General features: G+C 35.1%; 1 protein-coding gene across 2 annotated transcripts in view; it reads left to right on the forward strand.

Moving 5' to 3' along the window:
* The first annotated feature begins 550 nt into the window (after positions 1-550).
* Positions 551-27,992, forward strand: part of LOC134283262 (uncharacterized) — a 36,785-nt gene continuing 9,343 nt past the window's right edge. The window contains exons 1-5 of one of the 2 annotated variants that reach the window (XM_062765705.1): positions 551-662; positions 818-909; positions 1,208-1,299; positions 1,853-1,970; positions 5,095-5,619. In XM_062765705.1, coding sequence (XP_062621689.1) covers positions 1,238-1,299; positions 1,853-1,970; positions 5,095-5,286 — 372 coding nt within the window. In that variant the 5' untranslated portion in view covers positions 551-662; positions 818-909; positions 1,208-1,237 and the 3' untranslated portion in view covers positions 5,287-5,619. Of the gene's footprint in view, positions 663-817; positions 910-1,207; positions 1,300-1,852; positions 1,971-5,094; positions 5,620-27,992 lie in introns of those variants that run through there. The other variant, XM_062765706.1, reaches the window with a different exon arrangement.

Below are 27,992 nucleotides of genomic sequence, written 5' to 3' on the forward strand. Positions count from 1 at the left end.
AACTCGTACCAAGATGACTTTAAGATTTTTGCCAATTCGTTCCATTGTTAGTTTTAACAACGTTATATGTGCTTCCGTCAATTAAATGAGATTAATTTGGTACAAAGGCAAATTAATCTGCCTTATATTCAATTTCCTGAAACGTATGTAAAACTCTGGAACAACAGTCCATTTGCAAATTAACATTCTCTTAATTTGAATAATTTTGCAATATCTTAAAAGAACTCAAGTTGATATTTAACATATTGTATATAACATCCTTTGACAAAATGATTTTTACATTCTGTATATATTTTTAATACACGTAAGACCACTTTTTCTTTGCAGGGGAGTGTTTCACGTCTTGAGGTCAATGGTGCTATGAAGGTCAAAAACTTTCTCTTTGGCAGTCCTCAGGTCAAGGTCACTTTAAACAACAACATCATTGTTCAACGGAATTCCGGACCTTTCATTTTTTAAGAGTGTTTGTGAATACAGCTTTATTACATCTCTAATTCACAGTTACTTCATTTTCTAAATTTTTAAAATTTTTAATTATTGCTTTAATTAATACAGCTTATGGAGACAATGTCCAGCTGGATACATGCGTGTTCCATGAATCTGCCAAAGTGGACAATGTGGACACACCCAGTCTACTGACAGTCTCTCCTCAAATAGGAGAGGTATGTAGATGTATCAGGGTCATTCACAAAATCACAAACACTCGGATGCTTTAATTCTGCTAGCATTTTGTTTGGTTCAGCGTGTAGATAGTAGCTAACTGATCAGGATTACCAGTCAGAGTCCTATGTTTTATATGTTGCAATTCTACTTACAGTTTACATTGATGTCCTACTCTGTCAGTGGAGAAAGCAGCATTACCTCCCCTTTCCATTTTGTCTCCTCAGTCCAGCTACTAGAACACAGCAGGTCATACAACTGTATTCTGTCAATTTTAAAGCAGCGGAATTTGCATTATTAATGCTTACTTTCAGATGATATGTAGAGAGTATGTTTTTTTTAAATTAAATGCTTTTTAGGCTTATTTTAAGTTTGGTACAGAAGTGAGTACTACACTCATGCAAGTCTTTCATTTATTAATTCATTTTAACTCTAGTTTCGCATATTTTTTTTTTTTTATAAAAATACAGTTTTACATCCTAAATGACAATAAATTTGAAAGAATATGCAGCATTGTGATACCCTATAGCTGTTTGCTTTTTTCCAGGGATGTGATGGTTGTCTGAGGATAAAGAACATGTTACCTGTGACCTCTGTCAACCTTAGACTAAAGTTTGGGGTCCCTCAGTCGGTGTCCAAGTAAGTTATCTAACTAAATGAACGTGTTTATGGTGATAGAATGTGAAATTAGAGTTAAGATATATAATCTTTAATACATATAAATGCATATATGAATTATGCAATAAAACTGGATGTATGTAGAAGCCTAGCAATTTTAAATTGATTAATTTTATAAATATTGTATACTTTTGCTGCAAGTATATTATTATATCCTTTATTATACCCCCCGCTTGAAAAGCGGGAGGGTATATAGTAATCGTTAATTCCGTCCGTCCTTCCGTCCTTCCGTCTGTCCGTCTGTCCGTCCGTCCGTCCGTCTGTTACGCTTTGGGGTACCCATCTCTTATCCGCAACTCCTCTCATACCACTGAATGAAATTTGGTGAAACTTTCACAGAATCTTTATTTCATATTGCAATTGTGCACCTCCTATTTTACTTTTTGATCCGACGCATATTTTGGGTTTCCCACAGCAAAACATGGACACTGCGATTTATACACCTATGGGAGGCGGGGGGTATCATTTAGTGAGTCCATTGCTCACAGTACCTCTAGTTTTTAATTGATTTAAGCATTTCTCAGCACTTAGACAGCAGTGAACAAACAGCTACACTGGAAAAGACAGACAGTACTATTCTATGGAAATTAAAATCATTGGCACCTCACACTGAATCTGTTGCTCAGTTTAGGGTAGGTCAAATCAACATGTGCATTTTTTTATTGGATGTCATTGTTTTATTGATGGTTGAAGCAGCGTTTAACTTGAAAGCAGTTTTGCAAAGTACAACAAATTTTCAGTTGGGCAGAAAATTTAATCTTTTTTTCAAAAAGTTAATTGTATTCTAATTGGGTTTGAGGAAGTCCAAAGGATATTTATGTTCCCCAAACGAAGTTGGGGAACATATTGTTTTTACTCTGTTTCTTATTATTATTATTATTATGTCGCCCCGAACGAAGTCGGGGACGACATATTGATATTGTACGCATGTTTTTTTTATCCAGGCTGTTTCTCGGAGATGGCTGGGACAATCTTCCTGAAACTTTCCTTCAAGGACGATCACTGGTTGTAGTTGTGCAGTGAGGTCGTTCAGTTCCAATATGTCTACCGTTGCCATGGAAACCTGTAAAAAGCGACAAATTTTGTCCGAGAGTGTTCTCTCTGGTCCCTTAAACGTTCGTCATGAAACTTTTCTTATTTTAAGGATTAGTATCTGTAGTTCTGCAACTCATATTTAAAATTTTCATATAATCGATTATTGCCATGGAAACCAGGTGAAAGTTAAAATTCTTTAATTTCGATTTTCTCAATAACTACTCAGGCAATCGTTTTGAAACTTTCAATGTTTATTCCTTGCAATGTGTCAAAGTGATTTCTACTTTCAAAATAATTGTAATGAGTCGCTCACGGTTGCCATAGAAACGAAACAGAAAAAAAGATTCAGATGTACACATGTGTTCTCCAAGGTCTAGGTCAAAGGGTCAAAGTTCGTCGTATCCAATAAAAGTTCTTTTCACAAGGATTACATATTTGAAATACGAAAGCCCTAGTACTTACCGTTCAAACGTTATGGCTATTTACTATGTTCAAGACGCCCCCCCCCCTCTTTTTATGAAGCACACAGCCAAGTAGAATACACAGATATAACATATACAACTTACAAGTAACTTTTTAAAATCTTCATTCATAAAATTCAGTTCCCGTCATGTGATATTTTGCCATCATTCATTCTCCTTCTGTTTTGTCTCTTGAATTTATAAATATTTTATTTTATCTATATAAAAAAAAATAACGATTGTCAGCTGCATTTATTATCATTTCGCGTTTTCTTGTATATCTATCACTTGTATATTATTCATTTCATTAGATAGTGCAAGTATAAATTAAAAAATTGGTACGTCATTTCCATAGTTTTTATTCATTCATAAATTCTTTGATCCGCTCCTGATGGTTCGCAAAGCCTTGATCACCACTGTATACAAAACATTCATCTCGCCGAAAATGTTCATGATTCCGCTAAACTGAGAAAGTTCACACATGATTTATTATCTCATAACACACATCAGCTCTCTGCAATGCAGAAATGCTCGAATTGATGGTGGCATGTCAGATTCGTTTTTCGGTAGAACCTCTAAAATGAAAGTGAAAGAGGGAAATTTCAGAGTTCTCACTGGCGTTACAATACACAAAATAATTCGGCTGATCTTCTTCATAAATTACATTTCCCAAGCTTTTATCATAGGAAAGATACTGCCAATTAACAAGTATGAGGCTCAGTTCAGTACATCTGCCAGATTTCTTTTATGCAAGTCTGCAAATTGAGGAACTTGTAATTTTCCTGCACTACTTTCTTCTCCTACCGATTCTAAAAATAATGAGTGGGATGTACCGAATTAAGGTCTTCCGTTTCCAATGGAAAGGACTGATATAACTCAATGGTTGTTCAAACTTAGCTTATGGACTTTTGTTTTAGTGATGATAAAAATGAAAGTCTTGTCTAATACGGGGCGACATATGCTATTGCTTGCAATGGCAGACTTTCTAGTTATTATTATTATTATTATTTTTCTTCTTCCTGGGAAAATTTTGTCCACGAGTGATCTTGTAAACTACACATCCGACTTAGGTGAAACCTTTGTAGGGTTAGTAGGCATGTTATGTAGAGTTGCCAAACAAAGGTCATTTTGCGCGCACGTGCTTGCAAGAGCGCGCACGTGCATTAGGTGAAATTACCAATATAATGGATATTGCCGTAACTTTTCTATTTTTTGATGAAATTTTTTGAAACTCATAATGTAAGGATACATTAGTAGTATAGACAAGAGAACATGGTCAAAATAGCAAGATTTCACGCGCATGCACGTGCGCTTTGCTCTGATTGGCTGAAACTAAAGTATCAATAACTTTCTTGTTTCTTGTCATAATCCTTTGAAATTTTGAACATAGTCCTACATTATAATGATCTACCGCATGATATATAAGAATTTTCATGAAAGCATGCGCATGTGCGTGTGCTGCAAGCTGATTGGCTGAAACTTTAAATGGCTATATCTCCTTTGTTTTTTGACGAAATTCTTTGAAATTTAAAATATAGTCATGCATTGGGATATCCTACAAAATGATATACAAAAAAAAAAAAAATCATGAAATCACGCGCATGCACGTGTGCTGCAATTTGATTGGCTGAAACTTTAAATTGCTATTTCTCCTTTGTTTTTTGGCGAAATTCTTTGAAATTTAAAATATAGTCATACATTAGGATATCCTACAAAATGATATAAAAAAAATCATGAAATTATGCGCATGCACTTGTGCTGCAATCTGATTGGCTGAAACTTTAAATGGCTATAACTCCCTTGTTTTTCAACCAAACAGGATGGGATTTAGAACATAGATAGATGTAAGGGACTCCTACAAGAAGGTATGATCATCATGCACGTGCACGCACGTGCGTGCATTTGAAACAAGTATATTTAAAAATACTCTTGAAAGACAAGATGATATGGTCATAACGCACATGCATTCACATGCGCTTGGGTGCAATGCTAAAAATTGAATATAATTGGTATCCTTCTGGAAAAACGTTGTTTAAAGTCAAAAATGCACAGAGTTTGTCTTATTTAATGAAGCTTACAGGGAATATGGCACCGAAAGGGAGTTGGGAGGCGTTTGGGGAACATCTGTAACGGTTGCCGTTACAATTAGCACTAGTTTAGTCTTGAATTTTTTTATATAAAGGTTTTACTGCTTTGGACTATTAATACCTTATCCAGGTATAATGTACCATATATTTTTCTACTTCATTCTTGTTTTTAGTTGATTAGTCAAAGTGGTGAACTAAACAGGGAGAATGTTGGACCTCTAAGAATGGATTTTGAAATTTCTGGCCGTGTGCTATCAGGGATGAAGATAAAAACTGTGAAAATTGTGAATCAAGAGCAGACAACTCCACAAAAGTGGCTGAGATACATAACTGTCAGCGATTCATTTCTTGTCAAACTTGTGTAGCAATGAAAATAAAATGCAGATAAAATTTTATAAGAAAACGTCTACAATGTATTTTTTCAGATGTGTGCTAGCTTATTAAAAATTTCCATGATTACTGCAATGGGTACAATTTGTTTTTATGATAGATTCATGTAATTTAAATCTCTTGAGTATTCCCAATTTGTAGAAAATTTCAAATTTCTCAATAATATATTTGAATAAAGTTAAATACACTGTATGATGCTGATGGCCACAATTTTACCACATTTCAGAAGCCACTGAAAAATCGTTTTCATATGAAGTAGATCTGTGAATATTAAATATAAAAACTAATTGAAAAATTAAAACGGAAAAAGCAGGAAAAAATTCATAATAGTAATGACCTCATCTGAAATTCAGTTACACATGTCAAAATATGAAAAGAATTCATTGTGTACACTATTTTACAGTAATTATAAATGTAAAGTTGCTTAAGGATATACGATCCTCAGCTAGGAAGGACAACTCTTTAATTTATAATTTAATTCAAAAAGTATTCAAATAAATCTTGAAGTTGAAATTTTTTCATGCAACAATTTTCATTTTATGCCTCTACCTATGATTAAATGTTCTTTAAAGTTTTAACAAACTGTATTTAAAAAGTTGACATTTGTACCTCATAAAATTAAGTAAAACTTGCATATTTTAAAAAATTCAAATTTCTTTTAATTTAGCCTTAATTACCGATGTTTATGATCATGAATTGAAATTAGAAGTTATTTACAGTGTTTTCTTTGAAAGGAAACACTTCATCATGTTCATACACTATGCATTATGAAACGATGGAAGTAAGTAGGAGAAAGTAAAGTATCAAATAAGTGTAAAATTCATGCAATTTTCTTTAAAAGCCTGGATACCTAGGATTTTTATTCCTAAAATGTATTTCTTGATCAATTATCAATTAAAAAATAAGCAGTAGGTAGTTCAAATCGCATTTCCTGAAAAATTATTTGAGATTTACTAATTTTCCCTATAAAATATGATTAAATTTAAAGATGAAGTTTAAAGAAACACCATGCGTAAATACATTTTGATTTGAGAATTTAGAGACATCTTTGTGAGCATTTTCAATTACTCAATGCCTGATTTTCAGAACCTGAGGATCGGATAACCTTAAATTTGTGATATCAAATTTTTATGGTTTGAGAAAAAAACATATTTATAAGTAATTTACATCAATCTGTACATGTGGTAATAAATTAATCTTGCTAGAAAACAAAAAAAACATTTACCTCTTATGAAAATAGAAATTGTACAGTGACTGTTTGCAGAATTTACAATGTTTTCAGATCACCTTATGATAAAATAACCTTTGACCCCCTTCCAATCCGTGGTCCAATAAGCTCTTAGTTGGTAATGAGGGTATATCATATTATGCATCAGCACTTATTTATTTGTCGTTTTATATGTATTAAATATTTGTCTACCTGATCAATAAATAGGGCTTTCATTGTACAGTAGGTGTGACCGGTTGACAAGGGTTGCTTCCTCTTCCTAGGAAGGTGATTCCACTTCTGGAAATTCAAGATTATCGTTTAGATTTTCGGAAAAAATGATAATGATAGTAATTTTTGATAGAGTTTGCAAAGAAAGTCATTTTGGTTTGCCCATTTTTGATTTTTTTTTATAAGCATACGCAGTATAAACTGGGTTTTTAATGAATGGTTTCTGATTCAAAATTCTGTCTTGAAAAATTTAGCAGCAACAGAAAAGTACAGTTGTGTATAAATAATTCATTGTGGACAATATTTTCATAACAAGTTTACTTAAAATATTTTTCTTTTATTTTTCCGACAAAAATTTGGAAACTTTTAGTTTAACATTTAGTTAGTGACATAGAGATGAAGTAAGAAACAGGAATAGAAAAAGAAACTTGTCATGTCAACTCAGATTGTCTTGATATACAGTTCAGTACATTTTATACACGAGGCAAATACATTAATTAAGCATATTTTAAGGTTTCTGATTAAAAAATGACAATATCCCACTATACATTTTACATTAAGCAATGACAATTATTACAATTCAGGGTATTAAAAAAATTGTATTTGAGATTTTTATTTATCCATGTCCCTGTATTTTACAGATTATATAACGTCTTCAAGGATTTTTGTTGCGTGGTATCACAGGAATCGTTACAACATGATCTTCTCTTCATTCTAGAGTTCTCATTGATTTTCTGGTGAGTGCACAAAAAGAAATAGTTGTCTTAATATTATCAACATTGAATTAGAGTATTATGTTAAGGCCCCTTGTCTGCTATTGGTGTCTTGGGCTGATATAAATGTGATATGTAAAAAGTTCAATATTATTATTCCCTCACAACTCAATTGAAGGGGATAAATTCATTCAATCATGTGTGTTTGTTTGTTGGTGAGTGAGTTAGTGATTTAATTCTGTGTGAAACGAAAATTACAGGGATTGATGTCGAAAGCTGCCTTGATTTATGTATAAAATGGTCTTTGCGATGGTATGCTCCACTTTACGGGGCCCCTGTACCCTCTCAATATATACAGACTGTAGTTTTCACAATCCTTTGACACAGGACTTTGGTTATGTCCAACTGTCCACTTCAGATAAACTGCAGCCTCATATCAAGTTCACATCGGTATTGACCATTGGTGAGTAAAGTTAAAAATAACCAATACGGGATATTACATCACAGGCGGTGAGTAAAGTTAAAAATACCCAATGCAGGATATTACATCACGGGTGGTAAGTGCAATTAAAATTTTGTCCCTATGTCACATCAACAGAACCATACATTGTGATACCTAGTTTGATGTGATCTCTAGATTTTTGAAATCACATATTTTTACAAGGAGTTAATTTTTGTTGCTTTGTCGCCTATAAGATTCTAATTTTCTTCACTGCAGATATTTGATTTTCTTCACTTGGTTGTCTCCACATTGAGCAACAAACAGATTGTCATTTGTATCTGTACACAGATTCCGGGGATATTTTAGTCCACAGTTTATGTAAAGGAGGAACTGTCCATCCTGGTCTATAATGTGGACAAAGTCGTTGTAGCATGTATCATCAGCTGTAAGGATGTGACTCTGACTGTCTGTGGTGATTCCTCTTGGAGTAAATGAGCCTTTCTTTGTATGCCCAGTGTACCTGAATCTTAGTTTTCCAGCCTGATTGACCACCACTACTGCTTTAGCTCCATCATCAGATACACAGATATCCAGGTTCCTGTTCTCAGTAATAAATCTGTAATATTGAGAACCAGATGAAAAGAGAGGTTTGCCTTTATCATCAAACTGAATGGTTTGTTTCTGTTTAGGGCTAAAACAACGGACAACTTTTGTTTGTTTGTTATCATCACTGAGCAAGATAACCAGGAAGTCACCAGAGGAGGTACTACAGACACCGTGAGGTCTCCAGTTCTGTAGTCTGATTAATTCCTCTATCATTCCATTTTTCACAATGTTCACAGTTCTATTACCATTATCACTATAAACTAAATCTCCACTTTTTGTCACTGCTATGTCAGTTGGCCAGTTCCCTGACTTGGTTGTGATTGACTTGAGTACTAATCCCTGATTGATGCTGTATAGTGTCATGGTGCTGATATTTCCACTTGTCCAGATTTCTTCATCACTCAGACAGACAACACTGTAAAGGTGATTTCCATACCAAGTGTTTATGGTGGTGATAAACTCTGGTTCACCAAGCAGTTGTTTGACTGAAGGAGAGGATCCAGCTTCTTGTGATTTGTGATGTGTTTCCTTCATGCTGTAGCCGTTCTTTTCCAATAATATGGAAGATAATGATAAAGTTCCAAACAGCTTACTAAGTTGCTCTCCATTGATTCTTCCTTGAGTGAATGTAGGTGAGGAAAGCACAGTTTTAAGTGGTAGCTGTCTATATTTATCTACATCAAATGTATTCCTGAATAGTTTCGAAATTTCATTAGAATTGACAACTTTTTCAATCAAATTGATTTCTTCTTTTATCTTAATAATTGTCTTGTTTATTTCATCTAGATGTTTCTGTAGAGTTTGTAACTGTGTGGTTTTCCTTTCATCAACTTCAGCCTTAAGTTTCTTGACAAGTTTGTCAATTTCTCTGTGCCAGTCCTCTCCTTGTTTTGTAATGGCTGTTGAGAGATCTCTGTATTCCTTTTCTAACTTACTCATTCTATTTTGTGCATCAGAGGCAATGTCCTGGTAGGTTGGATAAATAATCTCATGTAATTCAATATGATCTTTACTTAGCTTGTCTTTTCTTTCATCCAAAACTTCCAAGACTTCTGATAATTTATGTCCTATGTGTTGATCAGATGCAATGCACTTGGTACATACAGGAATGTAACAATGCTTGCAGTACATTTTACATCGCTCTTTATTATGAGATGTACACACAGGGTAGATAGCAGTTGATTTTCTGTCCTTGAAATCAATAATTTTATGAGGTTTTGAAAGATCAGCTGCAGCATGTTCTCCCACACAGGCCTTACACAGGTTGACAAGACATATATTACAGTGCATCTGTACCACAGCAGTCTCACACAGGTCACATCGCATTAAGTCCTGGCAACTGGTACGGGGGTCCATCATTTAACTTTCGAATCTGAAATTTAGAGTAAGATTAGCACTAAAAGTTATCTGATGGAAGCTGCACTTTTACGTAGGCAGAATAGCAATTTTGGGGGTATTTTTGGGGTTGGAATGAAGAAAGGTATCTCTTATAATCAGACCATTGTCCTTAATTTCATGTTAACATTTCCATTTAATACCTCATATAATATCTCATTACAGAGATCAACCAGATTTTACATGAATTCTTGAAATAAATTTTCATGATAAATGAATACACGTAATTAGAACTTATAAATATTATCATAAAGCAAATGTTCAAATGTAACAGAATCAATGTAGATATTAATTACCTGACTTATGATGGAAATGGCTGGTTTCTTAATATCGATCCTATTGCTATAAACATACACCTATACAGTTTGTAGTTTGTGTAACTAATATCCCGATCAGGTGATCCACATAATGTGTTTATACCTGTACAGTTTTATTTAAATTCCTTGTAGAAGGGATTTATATTTATAGATTTTATCTCTACTACCAGAGACATAAATAACAGAGATTCGCAGCTTTTCAAAGTCTCGCGCGATCTCGCGTTCCATATTATTTAATTTTTCAAATCTCGTGCAATCTCATCAACTTTGAGATAAAGTAATGTGTCTCAACTACCGCTATCATTTCTTTATTTCTAAATCATGCATATTTTTTTCTGAAACATTTCAATGGAATTAGAGAAGAGTAAAATATTGCAAATATTATTGCTTTGAAGAAATCAAGAAATTTGACGTTGCAAATTTTAATTTTCCGATAAAAGAAAGAATGAACTCTTTGTGGATGCCATAGCAATGATCACAAGTATTATAAATGCTGATGAAGGCTCAAGTGAGCTTTTCTGATCAAAATTTGTCCATTGTCTGTCGTTGTCGTAGTCATAAATTTTTCACATTTTCACTTTCTTTTCAGGAATCATGCACTGGGCCAATTTCATCCAAACTTGCCACAAAGTATCCTTGGGTAAAGGGGATTCAAGTTTGTTCAAATAAAGGGCCATGTCCTCTTTCAAGGGAAGATAATTATGAATTAGTGAAAAATTGATGGCATCTTTTAAAAATCTTCTTCTTCAGAACCACTGGGCCAGGAAAGGCTTATGTGGAATCATCTTCAGGTAGCGAAGATTCAAGTTTGTTCAAGTCATGACCCCTGGGGAAGGATGGGGCAACAATGGGGTATCCAATTGTAACATAGAAACACATAGGAAGATCTTTTTTAAAAATTCTTCTGAAGATTTACTTGGCCAGGAAAGATGAAACTGATGCAGCTAAGCATTTTCTGAAAGGAAAGATTTAATTTTGTTCAAATAATGACCCTCCAGGAGTAGGGTGGGGCAATGATTGGGTATCAAAGTTTAACATAGGAATACGTAGAAAAAATCTCTAAAAAATCTTTTTCTCAAGAACTGCAAAGCTGTGATTGGTCATAGTAATTTGGAAGCATCCTCTGAAAGTTTAGATTCAAGTTTGTTCAAATCATGATCCTTAGAGGTGGTTCGGGGAGCACAAAGTTTTACAAAGGAAACATAATAAAAAATCTTCTCAAGAAAGCAAAGTCATGATTGTCATAGTTATATGGAAGCATCCTTGTGTAATGTAGATTGAAGTTTGTTCAAATTATGACACCTTTGGCAAGGTTGTGACCACAATGGGTGATCAAGTTTTTACATAGAAATGTCTGGTAAAAATTGATAAAATTCTTCAAAAAGTCGTCATGATGATTGATCATCAATTTAAAAGCATGAAAAAAGGTAATATAGATTTGAAATTCAGGAGAATAGAGGAACCATAAAGTGGACAAATGAATAAAAAGGCTATATCAATAAAAATTTTCATCCTATTGTAACGTGACCCGATCTTGGGTGTTACAAAAATTATGTGAGTCCTCTTATTCCTGAGATTTACCTTAATTAATCAACAAGATTTGTTTATCTATAAAAATGAATTTATTCAAACAATAACAATAATGATTTATGATTAATTAAATACAAACAGAGTATATTTATGGATAATTGGTCAGGATATATAATAGTCAGCTGATTGGGTTCCTCAATATCAACAATGGGATAGTACGTTCAGCTGATTCAAGTTGGGTCAGGATGTATAATAATTGGGTAGATTGGGTTACCCAATATTGGTAAATTTACCCAATGTGAGGGCCTCAGTTTTTACCCAGTGATGGGGAGTTGGGACTCTGAGTTGGTCAGATGTTAAAGGGGCTGACCAACCTCCCAGACTGAAGAAAAAGTCTAAAGTGCCTTCTTTATATACCTTTTGGTATTCCGGTGCGAATTAGTTCACGCGCGAATAACAAGCGGTACCGCCAGTATTCGCGCGACGTTTGTAGGTGTCACAACAGTATTAATTTCTGCTATATATTCTTACCAAAAATGCGCAAGTTTGAGCAGATGTAACTAATTCAAAACAAACTTCTGAGAAGTTTCCTTTTCAGATCTTGTAAAACATTCTTTATAAAGATTTTAGTACCAAAAAATACATAGCCATCCAGCAAGGCACGCAAGTTTGTTTCGGTCGAAGTCGAGCAGGTGCTTGAAAATCTAGTCCAGGGCCTAATCACTCCCCACTCTTGACAGTATACAGAATAGAAAAATCAGCACGCCCTAAATTTTAATAAATCTGGTCAATACAGGAAGTTTACATGTTGTTTTTCATCTCATAAAAAAATTCAGCTCCAGTCTCGTATCAAAATGCCCGAATCGGAAGGGAAGATTCTGGGATTATTTTTCGTCAGCCATGATTTGACGTGAACCAAAGTGTAATACTGTTATGACACCTGCAATTAAACTTTAATTTTTGCCTTGCCGCTATTTTGCTATTTTCCCGATCTATGATGATTATTTAATGTATTTACCAAGTTTCATAAAAATCCGTCCCAAGATAGGAAAATTACGGGCAAAACTCTGTGACAGGGGGCTTCGCGGTGGACACGGATTTCTAAAAATATGGCAAAAGTTGAACTGTATGTAATGATCTTGCGCGTTAAACTTGTGCGGTTTTTTCGTTTTAATTTTTCAATGGATGCATACTGATTCACATGAGGATGAAAAACTGTTCAAAATAAGTTTGGTTTTTATAACAGGGCGATAGAAATAGTTTTTGTCATAAGGTTGGGGGGTGGGGTTAAAAAGGGCATTGAAAAAATAAATATAATTGAAATATTAAGGTGTTTTCTGCTTAATTACAATTGATTTGCCTCAATAATTATTTTTCCCGACCGGATTTCTTTATCTGTTACCAATGTGTTCCAAATAAACCGATTTTTACACATATTCAGAATTTTTATTTTGCTCCGAGTGTGGTCTAAATTTTTTAAATTCATAGATTTTAAAATTATTTATGAGTAAATAATGTTAACGAGTGTGATGGCAAGGTATCTTTTAAGCTGTCCTCTAAATTTCATGCATTTCTCTCAACCCGATACATCCAAATCAGGCCGTGGTGTGGCCAACATAATTTGTTTTAGAGGAAATCTGGACTAATTTTCTATGCTCCATTAAAAATGAACGAACAGCGATGACGGCCGAAAAATGCCATTATTTCTCATTTTCCGTCTAAACTCACAAAATAAAACCTTAATTCTAAGACTACAATATTTCTAAGTACAAAATTCGGTTTTACTGCAGGTGTCACAACAGTATTAATTTCTGCTATATATTCTTACCAAAAATGCGCAAGTTTGAGCAGATGTAACTAATTCAAAACAAACTTCTGAGAAGTTTCCTTTTCAGATCTTGTAAAACCATTCTTTATAAAGATTTTAGTACCAAAAAATACATAGCCATCCAGCAAGGCACGCAAGTTTGTTTCGGTCGAAGTCGAGCAGGTGCTTGAAAATCTAGTCCAGGGCCTAATCACTCCCCACTCTTGACAGTATACAGAAAAATCAGCACGCCCTAAATTTTAATAAATCTGGTCAATACAGGAAGTTTACATGTTGTTTTTCATCTCATAAAAAAATTCAGCTCCAGTCTCGTATCAAAATGCCCGAATCGGAAGGGAAGATTCTGGGATTATTTTTCGTCAGCCATGATTTGACGTGAACCAAAGTGTAATACTGTTATGACACCTGCAATTAAACTTTAATTTTTGCCTTGCCGCTATTTTGCTATTTTCCCGATCTATGATGATTATTTAATGTATTTACCAAGTTTCATAAAAATCCGTCCCAAGATAGGAAAATTACGGGCAAAACTCTGTGACAGGGGGCTTCGCGGTGGACACGGATTTCTAAAAATATGGCAAAAGTTGAACTGTATGTAATGATCTTGCGCGTTAAACTTGTGCGGTTTTTTCGTTTTAATTTTTCAATGGATGCATACTGATTCACATGAGGATGAAAAACTGTTCAAAATAAGTTTGGTTTTTATAACAGGGCGATAGAAATAGTTTTTGTCATAAGGTTGGGGGGTGGGGTTAAAAAGGGCATTGAAAAAATAAATATAATTGAAATATTAAGGTGTTTTCTGCTTAATTACAATTGATTTGCCTCAATAATTATTTTTCCCGACCGGATTTCTTTATCTGTTACCAATGTGTTCCAAATAAACCGATTTTTACACATATTCAGAATTTTTATTTTGCTCCGAGTGTGGTCTAAATTTTTTAAATTCATAGATTTTAAAATTATTTATGAGTAAATAATGTTAACGAGTGTGATGGCAAGGTATCTTTTAAGCTGTCCTCTAAATTTCATGCATTTCTCTCAACCCGATACATCCAAATCAGGCCGTGGTGTGGCCAACATAATTTGTTTTAGAGGAAATCTGGACTAATTTTCTATGCTCCATTAAAAATGAACGAACAGCGATGACGGCCGAAAAATGCCATTATTTCTCATTTTCCGTCTAAACTCACAAAATAAAACCTTAATTCTAAGACTACAATATTTCTAAGTACAAAATTCGGTTTTACTGCAGGTGTCACAACAGTATTAATTTCTGCTATATATTCTTACCAAAAATGCGCAAGTTTGAGCAGATGTAACTAATTCAAAACAAACTTCTGAGAAGTTTCCTTTTCAGATCTTGTAAAACCATTCTTTATAAAGATTTTAGTACCAAAAAATACATAGCCATCCAGCAAGGCACGCAAGTTTGTTTCGGTCGAAGTCGAGCAGGTGCTTGAAAATCTAGTCCAGGGCCTAATCACTCCCCACTCTTGACAGTATACAGAAAAATCAGCACGCCCTAAATTTTAATAAATCTGGTCAATACAGGAAGTTTACATGTTGTTTTTCATCTCATAAAAAAATTCAGCTCCAGTCTCGTATCAAAATGCCCGAATCGGAAGGGAAGATTCTGGGATTATTTTTCGTCAGCCATGATTTGACGTGAACCAAACAGGGCTCCCACTGGACTGAAAATATTTTTCGCCACTTTTCGCGACAAAAGGAATTCAAAGGCATTCTTACATATGATTTTTCCATAATACAATGCACTTCATGTCATTCAATCTTTTTAATTAAATATATCACAGACATTGTTTTCAAATTGTCATGTTTAAAGCTTATGATAGTATTCATTTAAAAAATGAAAAAAAAAATGTTGGAATTATAAAATTTAATTTGATACTGAATTGATATCAGCCAACTCTTGACAGAAAATTCATCTGGACTATAATTTTTTTTTTGCCTGGGAAAGGGGGGAGGGCTACAGACCTAGTAAAAATATATGACATTTTTAAAAATGGAAATTTTCATCATTTCATTAATTAATGTGAAAGAAGTAATTAAAAAGTAATAAAAATTAGGTTTAAGACTTGACTTTATTTTAACAACTTGGAGACTCCAGGGTTTAATATGCAAGCTCATGTAAATAAATTAATGTAATTAATCTACTAAGATAAATCTGTTTTCAAACCAATTTCTTTTTCACTCTATGTCAGTTTATGGTATAATGTACACATTTTCAATTTTCATTAGGTAAAATTTGAAGCCATTCTTTAAAATTTTCGGCATGTTTCCCTACTTTCGATTTAAAAAAAAACAACTAAATAGATCCATATTTTGTTGATAAAAATCTTTTATTTACAAACATCATCTCCTTATAACACTTTACCCCCCTTGTTTAATCCAAATTATATTATTTCAAGCAATTTTGTAACCCTTTATTGCTCCAGGCTAATTACCTAATCAGCTGTGTTTGTTCAAGCGAGACGTGATTTCCTACATGTAGGTTTCAGTTTTCACACCTCTGCTGCATTAAATAAACAATGGGACTTATCTGTATACATTGAATAAACAAAGAAACTAATCAGGTCTACACAAATTTTGTACATGGTACTTCTAAAAAAAAATCATTTTCGCCAAAATTTTTGAAAAAAATTCGCAATTGGCGACAATGGCGAATCACAGCTCGAGCACTGGAACCAAAGTGTAATACTGTTATGACACCTGCATGGTAACTCTCATAACTTTTGCATCAAGTAAAGGCTTTAGCATTACAAATGCGGGAAAAGGGATGATATGTTGTTTGGGAATTGTTTTGGAAACGATGCCAAGTTGGATTTGGGTACCTGGGTCGAATAACAATGTCAGACAGTCATTTGTTATTACGATTGGGCTGATCTATGGAGGAAATTCGGGTTTGTACAATAAAACCAAACGATATTCATGAAATAAACATAGACAATGAATTATAAAGCATACATTAATAACATACGATGATTGATAATATTCCCATGATATCTACAAATAAAATTACGATACGTAGATTAAATATTCAGGGCATAATTGGGGTGATCCAAGCTGTGGGTAATTTTAGTCATGGGGGAAATCCGTAACACAGCTCCCCCTCCACGAAAACATTCGTCCCGAATGTTGGATCGTTTTATCAAGTCTCATTTTTAGGACTATATTTCATGGGAATATCGTCATGAAGAGTAACATTTGCAATAAACAGAATCATGGGCCACAATCATACAAAAATATCAATAATTACAACGTGGTCAACAACTGAACAAGTTATAATCATAGGCATGAATAACAAAATTATGAATAACAGTTCATCAATCATCAATACATCAACTTTTACCAAAATGTTTTTGTTCATAACAGTTCATCACTTCTTACCAATCCTGGATCCATTGGAATAGAAAAGTCACGACGGAGACAAATCATGGATCTCAATCCACAACACAAATATTCACAATTATTATACGGTTCACAAAGTTATACAATATAGTCCTTTGAAATATCCAAAAGGTCCAGAGCATCCGTCTACTATGAATCCAGCATCATTGGGAAATGTCCAGGATCAACGTTCGGAAGTACATCACATGGTTTGGAGGGCTTCCTCACAGCAAGGTATGAACTAGGGATGGCTCCCTTAGGTGGTTGGTATGAAACATATGATTCACCAACACCATTTTGTAATCCTTCATTGTTGGGGTAGGACGAGGCTGGGGAACTTGTTAGGGCTCTTTGGAGTTTGTCGAAAGTTACATGGCAATTTTCATTCAAATGGAACATTTTCTTTGATTCATTGGTAATTTCTTTGGGGACATTCTCAACATTCATACATTGCAAGTGGTCTGGAAATTGGGGGTTGAGCTTTTGGCTAAAAGTATTAATGGTACGGGTAATGGTTGGGTCTTTCAATACATCTAGTATTGTGTCAACACATTTGACTGTGGCACCTTGGGTAGTTTTACATAGTTTGCTACTTTCATCTTTCATATTCATGTGACAAACTGTGACTTCTCTGTCTACAGTTACAGGGGTTTGGGGAATCAACAACTCATTTTTTTCAACAAAACTTGGGATAGGTTCTATTTTTCCAACCTCATCCCTAAATAAAGGGTTATCTACCTTTGCAGGAGCAACATAATCACAATGGGGAGGATTTCCAATGTCCTCAGCAAGACTTATCTTGCCACAAGACACAACTTTTACACAAGATGTACTAAAGCAGGGAATGTCTAGACCCTGTACCTTTAGTTTCATTTGTTTCACAAAAAGTTCACATGAATTCTGGGTCATAAAATCTAGTCTCAATATGCATGGGTTTTGTATGTCGGCCACAAGTACTTTATGGGTAACTTGAAAATTTTCAAGGGATATTTTGATTGGGCATTCTCCCTTAACTGGGATTGCATCACCACTTGCAGATGTAAGTTTGATAGATACTGGGGTAATTTTGGGCTTTTCCACAGTATCTAAAGAAGTATATGCGGTATTAACCAACATTTGCCCCCCAAAATCAAACTTTGATGGAGTAATATTTAATTAAGTCCTTAAACAGGGGAGTATATGCTGACTTCAAAGCACTGAATAATTTCATAAGTAATGACGTCATATGTACGTAATGACGTCACAAATATGACGTAAATTTCAGTTTTGTATGAATTTTGCAGAAAAATGTACATATTTCGTCGATATTTTAAATAAAAGTCACCGAGCGCATGTGTGTTCAGGATTAATATTTTGATATAATGTGTAGAATGATAATATCAATGAAATATGACATTATTGTTCCTGAACACACATGCGCTCTATAAATTCTAAAGCTTAAATTGTTGAAATTTTGTCCATTTTGTCCTCTTTCTGAAAAAGGATATAAAATCGGACTAGTTTGTGACGTCATAAAAACAGAAATTGTGAATACACTGCTCTGGAACTATAATATTTTCTGTTAACTTATATTTCTCGTACAATTTATTGAATTAAGCACATTTCAGGAAGTTTTCAAAATTTGACTTTTGTGGGGGCAAACATATGCAATATACCGCATATAGTTCTTTTCAAAGAATTGGGTACTGACAATAGTCACACCAGCACCCGTATCTACTAGTATATTTGTTTCTTTATTTCCAACTTTCCCAATAATATGAATTCCATCATTTCCCCCATTTATATCTCTCACTAAAATTTCTTTGGGGATAGGTTCAGTACAAGGGATATCTTTCTTGGATTCAAATTCTGTTTTATTTTCAATATTGGGTTCGGATTTTAGTGAGAGAGGTTGAGCCACGTTTAATGGCAAGTGTTGGGGCCTGCCCCTTGGACCTGTCGACTTCCGACCCCCGAATTCGACACTGGGTAGTTTCCCTGATTTTGAGGTTGGAATTGATTTTGATTTGGGTTCTTGGGGAAATTTTTCCATTTGTTGTAATTTCCTTGGTAGTGTGAACCTTGAGGTCTTGGTCCATAATTTGTTGGTCTATCGTTTTGATAGTTGGGTCTGACTGAGTTTTCATATGAGCCCATATTGGAATAATTTGCATAGGGGTTTTGGTATGAGTTCTCATATACATGATAATGTGCATATGGGGTTTCTACCATATTATGGGTAGGCATCTGACAATTCCTTACTAGGGCTCTGATTTCTTGGGTAAGGGATTGTAGGTCATCCCGCAAGTTTTGGATGGGTTCTGATTTGTTTATGGCATGAACAGTTTTATTTCGTTGGGCATCTGCCAATCTATATGTTTCCAACCGAATGGCCAAAATTTCTGCTTCATTTATGTCTTTGGGTTTAGCTTCCCTTAGCCTTAATCGCATATCTGGGTCTGGTAGGGCATCAATAAATTGATCAAGGGCCAGAATGCCGATAATGGTTGGGTCAGCCATTGGGTAAGCTTGACGAGTTAGCTTTTTAATAGATTGGGCCAATTCGGGCAAGGATTCATTTACACCCCTAGTTTTGGTTTTGAGTTGGGCACGGTACATTTCAGATCTTTCAATGGAGCCATATCTCCTATTTAGGATTTTCACAAGGGAGTTAAAATCTCTTCTCTGGATTTCATTCAGTTCACTCAGGAGGGCACGGGCACTACCCGTCAGACTACTGGCTAGATATAGTGATTTTGTTTTATAGTCCCACCCATGCAAGTCAATTAAAATTTCAAATTGGGCGAGGTACTCATCAAAGTCCTCTGATCCATCAAATGTTTGGGGTTTTATGGTAACATGGGCTTTGGGTGTAGATTGGAGAGGCATTCCATTTTCATTTCTATTTATTTCAAGTAGGGGGAATAATGGGTACCCGACATTGTTCTTGGGTGACGTGTATATTCCCTTTGCCCATTCGTTGGGTCTGTACAAGTATGGGGTTGGAAATCATCATAAGAGTGGACTGGGTGAATGGGTCTGGATATTGAGACACTGGGTGTGTGATGATTGTCTCCCCTGTCATAGGTTGGGTTTTCAAATTTTCTTTCTAAATGATTAACATGATCTCTCAATTCATGATATTCATGTCTCATACCCAACAATTGTTGGTTAACACTTTGTACCATAGACACTAACATGTCCAATTGATTGTCTTTTGCAGGCGGTACAGAATTTGATGCCATTGGGGAAGATTGGAGATTGGGAGCGGGTAAATTATCCTGACTGTCTTTCACAGCTTTGGGTGAAGATGGGAGTGGTTTGAAAGTGACTTCAAAACTTTCATCAGTTTCCATTGTAAATATTGGGTACAAAAATTGATTGGGTCAATGAAAAAAATTTACAAAAATTTTAAAAATTCTTTTGTCTTTATAATAGAAAAATTTTGGTGAACAGAAATAAGCAAATGGAGATCCCACTTGTGACACCAAATTGTAACGTGACCCGATCTTGGGTGTTACAAAAATTATGTGAGTCCTCTTATTACTGAGATTTACCTTAATTAATCAACATGATTTGTTTATCTATAAAAATGAATTTATTCAAACAATAACAATAATGATTTATGATTAATTAAATACAAACAGAGTATACTTATGGATAATTGGTCAGGATATATAATAGTCAGCTGATTGGGTTCCTCAATATCAACAATGGGATAGTACGTTCAGCTGATTCAAGTTGGGTCAGGATGTATAATAATTGGGTAGATTGGGTTACCCAATATTGGTAAATTTACCCAATGTGAGGGCCTCAGTTTTTACCCAGTGATGGGGAGTTGGGACTCTGAGTTGGTCAGATGTTAAAGGGGCTGACCAACCTCCCAGACTGAAGAAAAAGTCTAAAGTGCCTTCTTTATATACCTTTTGGTATTCCGGTGCGAATTAGTTCACGCGCGAATAACAAGCGGTACCGCCAGTATTCGCGCGACGTTTGTAGGTGTCACAACAGTATTAATTTCTGCTATATATTCTTACCAAAAATGCGCAAGTTTGAGCAGATGTAACTAATTCAAAACAAACTTCTGAGAAGTTTCCTTTTCAGATCTTGTAAAACCATTCTTTATAAAGATTTTAGTACCAAAAAATACATAGCCATCCAGCAAGGCACGCAAGTTTGTTTCGGTCGAAGTCGAGCAGGTGCTTGAAAATCTAGTCCAGGGCCTAATCACTCCCCACTCTTGACAGTATACAGAAAAATCAGCACGCCCTAAATTTTAATAAATCTGGTCAATACAGGAAGTTTACATGTTGTTTTTCATCTCATAAAAAAATTCAGCTCCAGTCTCGTATCAAAATGCCCGAATCGGAAGGGAAGATTCTGGGATTATTTTTCGTCAGCCATGATTTGACGTGAACCAAAGTGTAATACTGTTATGACACCTGCAATTAAACTTTAATTTTTGCCTTGCCGCTATTTTGCTATTTTCCCGATCTATGATGATTATTTAATGTATTTACCAAGTTTCATAAAAATCCGTCCCAAGATAGGAAAATTACGGGCAAAACTCTGTGACAGGGGGCTTCGCGGTGGACACGGATTTCTAAAAATATGGCAAAAGTTGAACTGTATGTAATGATCTTGCGCGTTAAACTTGTGCGGTTTTTTCGTTTTAATTTTTCAATGGATGCATACTGATTCACATGAGGATGAAAAACTGTTCAAAATAAGTTTGGTTTTTATAACAGGGCGATAGAAATAGTTTTTGTCATAAGGTTGGGGGGTGGGGTTAAAAAGGGCATTGAAAAAATAAATATAATTGAAATATTAAGGTGTTTTCTGCTTAATTACAATTGATTTGCCTCAATAATTATTTTTCCCGACCGGATTTCTTTATCTGTTACCAATGTGTTCCAAATAAACCGATTTTTACACATATTCAGAATTTTTATTTTGCTCCGAGTGTGGTCTAAATTTTTTAAATTCATAGATTTTAAAATTATTTATGAGTAAATAATGTTAACGAGTGTGATGGCAAGGTATCTTTTAAGCTGTCCTCTAAATTTCATGCATTTCTCTCAACCCGATACATCCAAATCAGGCCGTGGTGTGGCCAACATAATTTGTTTTAGAGGAAATCTGGACTAATTTTCTATGCTCCATTAAAAATGAACGAACAGCGATGACGGCCGAAAAATGCCATTATTTCTCATTTTCCGTCTAAACTCACAAAATAAAACCTTAATTCTAAGACTACAATATTTCTAAGTACAAAATTCGGTTTTACTGCAGGTGTCACAACAGTATTAATTTCTGCTATATATTCTTACCAAAAATGCGCAAGTTTGAGCAGATGTAACTAATTCAAAACAAACTTCTGAGAAGTTTCCTTTTCAGATCTTGTAAAACCATTCTTTATAAAGATTTTAGTACCAAAAAATACATAGCCATCCAGCAAGGCACGCAAGTTTGTTTCGGTCGAAGTCGAGCAGGTGCTTGAAAATCTAGTCCAGGGCCTAATCACTCCCCACTCTTGACAGTATACAGAAAAATCAGCACGCCCTAAATTTTAATAAATCTGGTCAATACAGGAAGTTTACATGTTGTTTTTCATCTCATAAAAAAATTCAGCTCCAGTCTCGTATCAAAATGCCCGAATCGGAAGGGAAGATTCTGGGATTATTTTGCGTCAGCCATGATTTGACGTGAACCAAAGTGTAATACTGTTATGACAACTGCATGGTAACTCTCATAACTTTTGCATCAAGTAAAGGCTTTAGCATTACAAATGCGGGAAAAGGGATGATATGTTGTTTGGGAATTGTTTTGGAAACGATGCCAAGTTGGATTTGGGTACCTGGGTCGAATAACAATGTCAGACAGTCATTTGTTATTACGATTGGGCTGATCTATGGAGGAAATTCGGGTTTGTACAATAAAACCAAACGATATTCATGAAATAAACATAGACAATGAATTATAAAGCATACATTAATAACATACGATGATTGATAATATTCCCATGATATCTACAAATAAAATTACGATACGTAGATTAAATATTCAGGGCATAATTGGGGTGATCCAAGCTGTGGGTAATTTTAGTCATGGGGGAAATCCGTAACACAGCTCCCCCTCCACGAAAACATTCGTCCCGAATGTTGGATCGTTTTATCAAGTCTCATTTTTAGGACTATATTTCATGGGAATATCGTCATGAAGAGTAACATTTGCAATAAACAGAATCATGGGCCACAATCATACAAAAATATCAATAATTACAACGTGGTCAACAACTGAACAAGTTATAATCATAGGCATGAATAACAAAATTATGAATAACAGTTCATCAATCATCAATACATCAACTTTTACCAAAATGTTTTTGTTCATAACAGTTCATCACTTCTTACCAATCCTGGATCCATTGGAATAGAAAAGTCACGACGGAGACAAATCATGGATCTCAATCCACAACACAAATATTCACAATTATTATACGGTTCACAAAGTTATACAATATAGTCCTTTGAAATATCCAAAAGGTCCAGAGCATCCGTCTACTATGAATCCAGCATCATTGGGAAATGTCCAGGATCAACGTTCGGAAGTACATCACATGGTTTGGAGGGCTTCCTCACAGCAAGGTATGAACTAGGGATGGCTCCCTTAGGTGGTTGGTATGAAACATATGATTCACCAACACCATTTTGTAATCCTTCATTGTTGGGGTAGGACGAGGCTGGGGAACTTGTTAGGGCTCTTTGGAGTTTGTCGAAAGTTACATGGCAATTTTCATTCAAATGGAACATTTTCTTTGATTCATTGGTAATTTCTTTGGGGACATTCTCAACATTCATACATTGCAAGTGGTCTGGAAATTGGGGGTTGAGCTTTTGGCTAAAAGTATTAATGGTACGGGTAATGGTTGGGTCTTTCAATACATCTAGTATTGTGTCAACACATTTGACTGTGGCACCTTGGGTAGTTTTACATAGTTTGCTACTTTCATCTTTCATATTCATTTGACAAACTGTGACTTCTCTGTCTACAGTTACAGGGGTTTGGGGAATCAACAACTCATTTTTTTCAACAAAACTTGGGATAGGTTCTATTTTTCCAACCTCATCCCTAAATAAAGGGTTATCTACCTTTGCAGGAGCAACATAATCACAATGGGGAGGATTTCCAATATCCTCGGCAAGACTTATCTTGCCACAAGACACAACTTTTACACAAGATGTACTAAAGCAGGGAATGTCTAGACCCTGTACCTTTAGTTTCATTTGTTTCACAAAAAGTTCACATGAATTCTGGGTCATAAAATCTAGTCTCAATATGCATGGGTTTTGTATGTCGGCCACAAGTACTTTATGGGTAACTTGAAAATTTTCAAGGGATATTTTGATTGGGCATTCTCCCTTAACTGGGATTGCATCACCACTTGCAGATGTAAGTTTGATAGATACTGGGGTAATTTTGGGCTTTTCCACAGTATCTAAAGAAGTATATGCGGTATTAACCAACATTTGCCCCCCAAAATCAAACTTTGATGGAGTAATATTTAATTAAGTCCTTAAACAGGGGAGTATATGCTGACTTCAAAGCACTGAATAATTTCATAAGTAATGACGTCATATGTACGTAATGACGTCACAAATATGACGTAAATTTCAGTTTTGTATGAATTTTGCAGAAAAATGTACATATTTCGTCGATATTTTAAATAAAAGTCACCGAGCGCATGTGTGTTCAGGATTAATATTTTGATATAATGTGTAGAATGATAATATCAATGAAATATGACATTATTGTTCCTGAACACACATGCGCTCTATAAATTCTAAAGCTTAAATTGTTGAAATTTTGTCCATTTTGTCCTCTTTCTGAAAAAGGATATAAAATCGGACTAGTTTGTGACGTCATAAAAACAGAAATTGTGAATACACTGCTCTGGAACTATAATATTTTCTGTTAACTTATATTTCTCGTACAATTTATTGAATTAAGCACATTTCAGGAAGTTTTCAAAATTTGACTTTTGTGGGGGCAAACATATGCAATATACCGCATATAGTTCTTTTCAAAGAATTGGGTACTGACAATAGTCACACCAGCACCCGTATCTACTAGTATATTTGTTTCTTTATTTCCAACTTTCCCAATAATATGAATTCCATCATTTCCCCCATTTATATCTCTCACTAAAATTTCTTTGGGGATAGGTTCAGTACAAGGGATATCTTTCTTGGATTCAAATTCTGTTTTATTTTCAATATTGGGTTCGGATTTTAGTGAGAGAGGTTGAGCCACGTTTAATGGCAAGTGTTGGGGCCTGCCCCTTGGACCTGTCGACTTCCGACCCCCGAATTCGACACTGGGTAGTTTCCCTGATTTTGAGGTTGGAATTGATTTTGATTTGGGTTCTTGGGGAAATTTTTCCATTTGTTGTAATTTCCTTGGTAGTGTGAACCTTGAGGTCTTGGTCCATAATTTGTTGGTCTATCGTTTTGATAGTTGGGTCTGACTGAGTTTTCATATGAGCCCATATTGGAATAATTTGCATAGGGGTTTTGGTATGAGTTCTCATATACATGATAATGTGCATATGGGGTTTCTACCATATTATGGGTAGGCATCTGACAATTCCTTACTAGGGCTCTGATTTCTTGGGTAAGGGATTGTAGGTCATCCCGCAAGTTTTGGATGGGTTCTGATTTGTTTATGGCATGAACAGTTTTATTTCGTTGGGCATCTGCCAATCTATATGTTTCCAACCGAATGGCCAAAATTTCTGCTTCATTTATGTCTTTGGGTTTAGCTTCCCTTAGCCTTAATCGCATATCTGGGTCTGGTAGGGCATCAATAAATTGATCAAGGGCCAGAATGCCGATAATGGTTGGGTCAGCCATTGGGTAAGCTTGACGAGTTAGCTTTTTAATAGATTGGGCCAATTCGGGCAAGGATTCATTTACACCCCTAGTTTTGGTTTTGAGTTGGGCACGGTACATTTCAGATCTTTCAATGGAGCCATATCTCCTATTTAGGATTTTCACAAGGGAGTTAAAATCTCTTCTCTGGATTTCATTCAGTTCACTCAGGAGGGCACGGGCACTACCCGTCAGACTACTGGCTAGATATAGTGATTTTGTTTTATAGTCCCACCCATGCAAGTCAATTAAAATTTCAAATTGGGCGAGGTACTCATCAAAGTCCTCTGATCCATCAAATGTTTGGGGTTTTATGGTAATATGGGCTTTGGGTGTAGATTGGAGAGGCATTCCATTTTCATTTCTATTTATTTCAAGTAGGGGGAATAATGGGTACCCGACATTGTTCTTGGGTGACGTGTATATTCCCTTTGCCCATTCGTTGGGTCTGTACAAGTATGGGGTTGGAAATCATCATAAGAGTGGACTGGGTGAATGGGTCTGGATATTGAGACACTGGGTGTGTGATGATTGTCTCCCCTGTCATAGGTTGGGTTTTCAAATTTTCTTTCTAAATGATTAACATGATCTCTCAATTCATGATATTCATGTCTCATACCCAACAATTGTTGGTTAACACTTTGTACCATAGACACTAACATGTCCAATTGATTGTCTTTTGCAGGCGGTACAGAATTTGATGCCATTGGGGAAGATTGGAGATTGGGAGCGGGTAAATTATCCTGACTGTCTTTCACAGCTTTGGGTGAAGATGGGAGTGGTTTGAAAGTGACTTCAAAACTTTCATCAGTTTCCATTGTAAATATTGGGTACAAAAATTGATTGGGTCAATGAAAAAAATTTACAAAAATTTTAAAAATTCTTTTGTCTTTATAATAGAAAAATTTTGGTGAACAGAAATAAGCAAATGGAGATCCCACTTGTGACACCAAATTGTAACGTGACCCGATCTTGGGTGTTACAAAAATTATGTGAGTCCTCTTATTACTGAGATTTACCTTAATTAATCAACATGATTTGTTTATCTATAAAAATGAATTTATTCAAACAATAACAATAATGATTTATGATTAATTAAATACAAACAGAGTATACTTATGGATAATTGGTCAGGATATATAATAGTCAGCTGATTGGGTTCCTCAATATCAACAATGGGATAGTACGTTCAGCTGATTCAAGTTGGGTCAGGATGTATAATAATTGGGTAGATTGGGTTACCCAATATTGGTAAATTTACCCAATGTGAGGGCCTCAGTTTTTACCCAGTGATGGGGAGTTGGGACTCTGAGTTGGTCAGATGTTAAAGGGGCTGACCAACCTCCCAGACTGAAGAAAAAGTCTAAAGTGCCTTCTTTATATACCTTTTGGTATTCCGGTGCGAATTAGTTCACGCGCGAATAACAAGCGGTACCGCCAGTATTCGCGCGACGTTTGTAGGTGTCACAACAGTATTAATTTCTGCTATATATTCTTACCAAAAATGCGCAAGTTTGAGCAGATGTAACTAATTCAAAACAAACTTCTGAGAAGTTTCCTTTTCAGATCTTGTAAAACCATTCTTTATAAAGATTTTAGTACCAAAAAATACATAGCCATCCAGCAAGGCACGCAAGTTTGTTTCGGTCGAAGTCGAGCAGGTGCTTGAAAATCTAGTCCAGGGCCTAATCACTCCCCACTCTTGACAGTATACAGAAAAATCAGCACGCCCTAAATTTTAATAAATCTGGTCAATACAGGAAGTTTACATGTTGTTTTTCATCTCATAAAAAAATTCAGCTCCAGTCTCGTATCAAAATGCCCGAATCGGAAGGGAAGATTCTGGGATTATTTTTCGTCAGCCATGATTTGACGTGAACCAAAGTGTAATACTGTTATGACACCTGCAATTAAACTTTAATTTTTGCCTTGCCGCTATTTTGCTATTTTCCCGATCTATGATGATTATTTAATGTATTTACCAAGTTTCATAAAAATCCGTCCCAAGATAGGAAAATTACGGGCAAAACTCTGTGACAGGGGGCTTCGCGGTGGACACGGATTTCTAAAAATATGGCAAAAGTTGAACTGTATG

The sequence above is a fragment of the Saccostrea cucullata genome, unplaced genomic scaffold (genome assembly GCF_032062105.1).
Source record: "Saccostrea cucullata isolate Sc308-1 unplaced genomic scaffold, CSIRO_AGI_Scuc_v1 ctg5109, whole genome shotgun sequence".
NCBI lineage: Eukaryota > Metazoa > Mollusca > Bivalvia > Ostreida > Ostreidae > Saccostrea > Saccostrea cuccullata.